General features: G+C 57.0%; 1 protein-coding gene across 1 annotated transcript in view; it reads left to right on the top strand.

The window, feature by feature from the left end:
• Positions 1-8473, top strand: part of CACTIN (cactin, spliceosome C complex subunit) — a 15424-nt gene that overhangs the window by 4161 nt on the left and 2790 nt on the right. The window contains exons 5-7 of the mRNA XM_004378644.2: positions 291-453; positions 660-774; positions 7273-7465. Coding sequence (XP_004378701.1) covers positions 291-453; positions 660-774; positions 7273-7465 — 471 coding nt within the window. The remainder of the gene's footprint in view (positions 1-290; positions 454-659; positions 775-7272; positions 7466-8473) is intronic.

Here is an 8473-nt window from a genome sequence, read left to right on the forward strand (position 1 = left end):
GGGAGAAGGCGGGGAGTGGGCGGGCGGGGGCGGGGGTCAGCAGGGGTGCGGGTGGGCAGGGGCACAGGTTGTCTTCCTACTCTACTGCACACCTCTCACCTGCTGTTCTCCACCCCTCTCAAGGCTCCGCTTGGGCCTCCTCTTCCAGGAAGCCTTCCCTGACTACCACCCCACCCCTCGGTTGGTCTGGACCCCTAGTGCTCTGTGCCATTGTCCACGAAGGCAGGGTCGAGTCTTCAGAGGGCAGGGGCTGTGCCCTGGCTTTAACACTCCTCTTGCCCCCGTCGCAGTTCTAAGATCCGAATCCGGGATGGGCGAGCCAAGCCTATCGACTTGCTGGCCAAGTACATCAGTGCTGAGGACGACGACCTGGCCGTGGAGATGCATGAGCCCTACACCTTCCTCAACGGGCTCACCGTGGCCGACATGGAGGACCTGCTGGAGGACATCCAGGTACCTGCCCGGGTGGATGACCCTCACCCCCGCCCCGCCTGCCCCCAGAGGACAGCCCTCACCCCCGCCCCACCTGCCCCCAGAGGACGACCCTCACCTTGCCCCACCTGCCCCCAGAGGATGGCCCTCACTCCCGCCCCACCCCCGGTCCTCAGGCCCCACCCTGAGAGGACGTCCCCTCACCCCTGCCCTCTGCTCCCCGCCAGGTGTACATGGAGCTGGAGCAGGGCAAGAACGTGGACTTCTGGCGGGATATGACCATCATCACTGAGGATGAGATTTCCAAGCTGCGAAAGCTGGAGGCGTCAGGCAAGGGGCCAGGTGACCATGGGGCCCAGAGATGTCCACGTGCACACCCGGTGCTGCAGGGCTTGGAGAGTGGTCAAAGATCGCTGGGTCCGATGTGGCAGACGTCAGGAAGCCCCAGACGCTCGGCGTGACCTGGTTTCCGCTGTGCCTCAGTTTCCCTGTCTGTGGTCTCCATGATCCCTCTCATGGCTTCCTTTGAGAGGGCACCCTGCCTCCCATGAGCACCAGGGGGCAGCACCCAGGTGGCCTGGGCGGCTGGTCCTGGACTGTGGAGCTCACTCAGAGCAGGGAACACGCAGAGTGGACAGACTCTGCCCCGGCCCCCACGCAGCCCAATCCCGGGCAGCTTCTCGGCTGGGCCTTTCACACCCTGTCAGCTGGCGGTGGTTTTTAAGTTTTTTTTTTTTTCCTGAAAGTGTTTACATGTGCGTCATCGAGAGGGGAGCTAACTCTAAAGCGGTATTTTTTCTCCTCGGCACAGCTAACACGGGGCTGGGTGTTCTCTGGGCTGGGGTCGTCCTGTGCACTGTAGGGCGGCGAGCAGGCCTCCACCCACGCCCCACTCGATGCCGGGGATACGTTGCCCCCCACCTCCTGTGGGCGTTGCGTCCCTGTCATCACACCCCGTCCTTCCGTTGTTCTCTCAGGCGTTACCGCCACCTGCCACGTGGTGGCCCGGGCTGTGCGATGACACGTCCCCTCAGAGCTCCGCCCCCCAGGAGCCTGTAAATACTGTTCGCCGATCAGGGTGGTCGGTCGGGATGATTTCCTTCCTTTTAGGAAAAAGAGTGATATGCTTTATCTTTCTAAATTCAGTTTTGTTTTTGTTTTTACCGAGGTGATCTTGGTTCATCCTGCCTCTCGCTCAGGCGTTTTTCTGGATAGGCTCAGCGGCCTGCCGAGGGGGCTCACCTCCATGCTGGTGACCAGCTTGGTGACCTTGGTTCATCCTGCCTCTCCCTCAGGCTTCTCTCTGTGGGGCTCAGCAGCCTGCCGAGGGGGCCCACCTCCAGGCTGGTGACCAGCTTGTTGACCTTGGTTCATCCTGCCTCTCCCTCAGGCCTCTCTCTCTGGGGCTCAGCAGCCTGCCGAGAGGGCTCAGTTCCAGGCTGGTGACCAGCAGGGTGACCTTGGCTGGTCGTGTTGCCTCCTCAGAGCCCGGTTGTCTTGTTCACTCGACAGGGATAAGATACCTGTATAGGCGGTAGACCATGTGAAGACAGAGTGGGTAAGCAGTTGTAAAGCATTTAAAACAGCGCCCGCCGCGGTGAGTGCTGGTACTGTAGCGGTAACCTTCCTAGCAGGATAAGTGGTGGTTAGTTGCTGTGAGGTCGAGTCGGACTCGTGGTGACTGTGACGATTAAGATTGTGTATTAATTTGGCAGGGCTATGATTCTTAGTGGCTTGGCAGTTATGAAATGATGTAATCAACTCCATGATGAGATCTACTGTGAGCAGCCAATCAGTGGAAAGGGAGTTCTTTGGGGGTGTGGCCTTCTTCCAGCGAATACATGGATGTTCTCGTAAGGCTGTCTGTCGGGATCCTGGACCTCCCAGCAGTGCACCTGGTTTTTCACTTTGCTTGGAAGGAGAAATGGCTGGATACGCGATTGATTCATGGGCTGTGACCAGTGGTTTGGCTGGATGGTCAGGGACTTGGAAGGAACATGATCGGAAAATTGGAGACAAGGAGGTATGGGAAAGAGGTATGTGGATAGACTTCTCTGAATGGGCCAAAGAAGTGAAGATATTTGTGTCTCGTGTGAATGCTCACCAAAGGCTGACCTCAGCAGAGGAGGAGTTTTGCTAGTTAAAGAAATTTAATAATCATGGTGGCAGGGGTGGAGGTTATGTATGGGTTCAGCAACATGGATTTCCACCCACCAAGGCCGACTTGGCTACGGCCACTGCTGAGTGCCCAATCTCAGAGACCAACACGGAGTCCCTGATAAGGAACCATTCCTTGAGGTGATCAGCCAGCAACCTGGTGGCAGGTTGATTACGTTGGAGCAGTTCCGTCATGGAAAGGGCAGTGTTTTGTTCTTACTGGAGTAGACACTCTGAATACGGATTTCCCTTCCTTGCATCTGTGAACTTACAGAAAGTCTTATCCGCCATCATGGTATCCCACACAGCACGGCCTCAGATCAATGAACTTAACTTTACACCAAATGAAGTGCGGCAGTGGGCCCACGCTCATGGAATTCACAGGTCTTTCCATGTTCCCCATCATCCTGAAGCAGCTGGCTTGATAGAATGATGGAATGGCCTTCTGAAGACACAATTATGGCACCAGCTAGGTGGTAATACCTTACAGGGTTGGGGCAGTGTTGTCCAGCAGGCTGTATATGCTCAAACCAGCATCCAGTATATGGTGCCGCATCTCCCATAGCCAGGATTTATGGGTCCAGGAATCAAGGGGTGGAAATGGGAGTGGTACCACTCACTATTACTGGTAGTGACCCCCTGGCAAGATTGTTGCTTCCTGTCCCTGTAGCCCTATGCTCTGGAGGTCCAAGGGTCTTAGTTTCAAAGGGAGGAATGCTCCCACCTGGATACACATCACTGATTCCGTTGAACTGGAAGCTAAGAATGCCACCTGGTCCCTTTGGGCTCCTTATGCCTCTGGATCAACAGGCAAAGAAGGGAGTTACCATATTAGCTATGTATGGTTGATCCTAATCACCAAGAGGAAATCGGACTGATACTGCATAAGAGAGATAAGGAAGAGTATGTCTGAAATGCAGGAAATCCCGTAAGACGTCTGTTAGTATTACCATGCCCTGTGATTAGAGTTAGTGGAAAACTACAACTACCCAATTCCAACAGGACTCCTAATGGCCCAGACCCTTCAGGAATGAAGGTTTGGGTCACCCCACCAGGTAGAGACCCATGACCAGCTGAGGTGCTTGCTGAAGGCAAAGGGAATACAGAATGGCTGGTGGAAGAAGGTAGTTCTAACTGCCAGTCACGGCCACGTGACCAGTCGCAGAAATGAGGACTGTAATTGTTAACAAGTATTTCTTCCTTGTTTGTGTACATCAAGGAGCCCTGGGGGTTCAGTGGTTAAGAATTCGGCTGCTCACCAAAAGGTCAGCAGTTTGAATCCACCAGCTGCTCCTTGGAAACCCTATGGGGCAGTTGTATTTTGTTATATGGGGTCACTATAGTCGGCCTTGACAGCAGTGGGTTTATGTGCGCATCAAGTGTTTTTGTTTTCTTCACTTATGAAATATAAGATGTAAACTGGGTTTGTGCATTTTTGGTTGTATGTTACTTGTATCACGTTAAGCCCAAGTACGATTTTGTAATTGTTTTTATTTGGAGGTCGTGTATGGTTTAAGGAGATGTGTGCAGGTGCCAGGTCGACAAGGGATGGACTGTGATGGTTAAGGTTGTGTCAGCCTGGCGGGGCCATGATTCTCAGTGGTTTGACTGTTTTCTAATGAAGTAATTAACTCCATGAGGGGATCTGCTATGAGCAGCCAGTCAGTTGAAAGGGTATTTCCTTGGGGGTGTGGCCTAACTCCAGTAAACAAATGGATGTTCCGACAAGGCTGTCAGTCTGGATCCTGCATCTGATTTGTCATCGTCTGACCTCTGGTTCTTGGGACTTGAGCCAGCAGCCTGCCATATTGCCTGCTGATCCTGGGGTTTGTCAGCTGCCACAGCCTGTGAGCCAGTGGCTGCCGTCTTACCTGCCAGTCTTGGGCTCATCAGCCTCTGCAGCCCACGAGCCAGCGGCCTGCCACATCTGGCTTGCGGATCCTGGGTTCATGAGCCCCTCTGGGTACATGAGTCAGGAGAAGCCTCCAGCCTGAAGCCTGACTCACACACTTGGGATTTGCCAGCCTCTACAACCATGTGAGCCGTTTCCTTAAGATAAATCTCTGTGTCTCTCATTTTTTCTCTCTGTAGCTATATGTGTGTATGTATATGTATATATACTTGTACGTGTCAAGGATTTCATTTTACATGGACCCTCAGCCAACACCCATGGAAGCAGCCGTCAGGAAATCAAAAGACGCACTGCATTGAGCAGATCTGCTGAAGAAGACCTCTTTACAGTGTTGAAAAGCAAAAATGTCACCTTGAGGACTAAGGTGCGCCTGACCTAAGCCATGGTATTTTCAGTCACCTCGTATGCATGCGAAAGCTGGACAACAAATAAGGAAGATCAGAGAAGAATTGACGCCTTTGAATTGTGGTGTCGGTGAAGAATACTGAATACACCGTGGACTGCCAGAAGAACGAGCAAATCCGTCTTGGAAGAAGTACAACCAGAATGCTCCTTGGAAGGATAGCAAGACTACGTCCTACATATTTTGGACATGTTGTCAGGAGGGACCAGTCCCTGAAGAATGACATCACGCTTCGTAAAGTACGGGATGAGTGAGGAAGACCGTCAGTGAGATGGACTGACACAGTGGCCGCAACAGCGGGCTCAAGCGTAACGACGACTGTGAGCAGGGCGCAGGACCGGGCAGTGTTTGCTTCTGTGGTGCACGGGGTCGCTATGAGTTGGAACCGACTTGACGGCACCTAACGACAAGAACGGCAACGTACGTATACGTACGTGTATATGTGTGCAGATATGCGTTTCACTGGTTTTGCTTCTCTAGAGATCTCAGCCTAAGACAGCAACTCCATGTGTACAGAGTAGAACTGCCCCGTAGGGTTTTCAAGGCTGTGACCTTTTGGAAGTTGATTGCCAGGCCTTTCTTCTGAGGCACCTCTGGGTGGGTTCGAACCACCAGTCTTTAAGCTAGTAGGTCAGCGCTTGACTGTCCGGCCCCGGACTGCACAGTAGTGTTCCTAGTAGCATGGGTAGCAGTGGTGTCCTCATCGCTGTTGTAGGTACCTGGTAACTAAGAGCAGATGCCCCGTTAGCCTCTCCCAAGACACAAGGCCCCTCCCACCGGGCGGCTCTCCTGAGTCACTGTCTCTAGAGTGTTGACAGCTCATGCCCTACACAGATGGGCCTCCCAGGTCTCACTGTCCCCGGTTGCTGGATGTCCGGGTGGCACCCAGCCTTTCGCTCCTACAGAGCAAGGCCGCGTCCAGAACCCACTTTCCTTAACCGACTCCCCAGCAAGCATCTGCGTGGGCTCCTTTGTTTGCGGTGTAAATTTCCCCTGGCGGCTCTGTCTGCGTGAGTGAGCGCAGGTCCGCAGGCCCAGAGAGGGAAGAGGTGCCCTCCCAACAGGTTTTCCCACGCGTTACGCTTACGACCCTTGGGGCCGTGGCTGCATCTCGAGATCTCAGTTCCCAGGCCTGAGCTGATCAGCTGGAGGGGACCAGGATCCCTCTTGACCCTGTCCAACCACCTGGGGTCTGGGCATGGGCCCCTGGGTCCTTTGCCCACAGCAGGGGTTGGAGAAGGGGACTTCGAACAGAGAGCTTGGGCTGGTCACAAAACAACTCTGTCCTGGGCTCCCCGTGAGCCTGGCCTGGTGCTGGGAAACAGCAATGGAGTGTTGACGAGGTCACTTCCCTCAGGAAGTCACAAACCAGACTTTTGGGTCAAGAGGAGGGCTCAGTGAGGGGGGCCTGGGAAGGCTTCCTGCTGGAAGCAAGGCTCCTGCTGGAAGCAAGGCTCCTGCTGAGCACCCAGGACGGGTGGCGATGGGCAGAACGGCTGGGAGGGGAGGATGTGCTGTTGGCCACAAGCACAGCATGTGCCAAGGCCCTGGGGTAGGCAGGGCTTGGGGCCTGATGATGAGCTGTCAGGGTGCCGGGCTGAAAAGGTTGGAGAACAGCCTTGGGCCCCAGCCTGTGACAGCTGCTGTGAGACAGGGGACAGGGTCCCAGGTGGTGTGAGGACAACTTCTCAAGGATTGGGGGGTGAGGGAGGGGGACAGCAGCAGGAGTCAAACCCGGGAAACGTGACTGTTCTTCCCATGCTGAGGCGCCCGTGTGTCATCTCCTCCGGCTCGGAGGGTGAGCCACCTGCCCAGGGCTACATGGTGGGGCCCAGCGGAGCCAGGGTCTGGGTTCCAGAGTCCAGCTGCTGAGTGTCCCCCCACCGAAGTGGTTCAGACCGCGTGAGGAGTGAGGCTCAAGCATAACAACAATTGTGAGGATGGCGCAGGACCGGGCAGCGTTCTGTTCTGTGGTGCACAGGGTCGCTGTGAGTGGGAACCGACTTGACAGCACCTAACAATGAGGAGTGAGGGGGCAGGGGCGGTGGGCCTGGGGTGCCAGCCCAGCTGCTGGGACTTGGCCCAGGCGCCGTGCTTCCAGAGCCGTGTGCCCACGTCGCCAGGAGCGGCCAGGAATGCAGGCCCCAGCCCACCCTGCCGGCCGTGGAGCCAGACTCGGGACCCAGCCGGCGCCTGCACTTCCAACAGTAACCAGCCGAGGTCCACAGGCGCTCCCAAAACAAGGCCGCTGGTCCCGGCTCAGTGCCCGGAAGACTCAGCCCAGTAGGGGGACCTGGGAATTGGGGGTTCAGGGGTGGTGGGCAGGGATGCAGGTCCCGCCCACACTGAGCACTCCCCTTCTCCCCAGGTGAGCGCCGCGAGGGCGTCAACGCCTCGGTCAGCTCGGACGTGCAGTCGGTCTTCAAGGGGAAGACGTACAGCCAGCTGCAGGTCATCTTCCAGGGCATCGAGGGCAAGATCCGCGCTGGCGGCCCCAACCTGGACATGGGCTACTGGGAGAGCTTGCTGCAGCAGCTCCGCGCACACATGGCGCGCGCCAGGTCAGCGGCCGGTGGGTGGGCAGCGGGTGAGCGGGCGGGCAGGCAGGCGTGCAAGTGAGCAGGCAGGCGTGCAGGTGAGCGGGCGGGCAGACAGGCAGGCAGGCAGGCAAGCGTGCAGGTGAGCGAGCCAGGCAGCAGGCAGGCAAGTGTGCAGGCAGGCAGGTCAGCAGATGCGTGGGTGGGCAGGCAGACAGGCATGTAGGCCTGGCCATACGCCAGGTGCCATCCTGGGCAGGTCTCCCCGTCTCAGGCCAGCCTCACAGGTGGTGTCCGGAACGTCCTAGCGGCACCTGTGGGCATCCCCACGGCCCACCTCTCTCCTCCTGTGACACCCAGCCCAGGTAGGGGGACTGGGTGGAATGGTTCCTAAGCAACCTTTCAAAGCAACAGCAGCCGGGTCATGGCCAGGGGTGCCGCCAGCGTGAGAACTCACCCCACCCCGCGATGCCCCCAGGGTCCTGAGCCCACGGCTGCCCTGCAATGCTGTTTGCTCTCCTTCCGGCCCCGAAGGAGCCCAGGGCCTTCATCTCCCTCGGGGTCGTCAGCCTCACAGCACGGCTGCAAGGCCGATGGCCCCCGGCCCCCTGCCCGTCCCACACGGGGCTTGTGTACATTTTCTCAGTGTACTTGGCATCACCGTGTGAACAGAGCGTCTCCTCACACCCTCTCGCCGCAGTGGAGCTGTGTGAGCGCCCGAGCCTGCCTCCCTCCCCAGGACACCCTCCCTGCCTGAGACACCCCCATTCAGGAGACCCCCGCCCATGTTCCTGAGCCCAGCCTGTGGCCATCAAGTCACATCACATGTGAACCTGATTCAGGGACCCTTGTCTTTCCCCACCCTGGACAGTTCTCAGGGATTTGGGCTTCACGGTTCTCGGTCATGTCTGGGGCCTCAATCATGTTGGGGTCTTGGCTGGCTCTGAGCAGAACCCAGGACTGGGGGGCAGGCCTGACGACCCCCCACCCGTGTCCCAGACTCTGAGCAGAACCCAGGGCTGAAGGGCAGGC

The sequence above is a fragment of the Trichechus manatus genome, unplaced genomic scaffold (assembly GCF_000243295.1).
Source record: "Trichechus manatus latirostris isolate Lorelei unplaced genomic scaffold, TriManLat1.0 scaffold00057, whole genome shotgun sequence".
Classification (NCBI taxonomy): domain Eukaryota; kingdom Metazoa; phylum Chordata; class Mammalia; order Sirenia; family Trichechidae; genus Trichechus; species Trichechus manatus.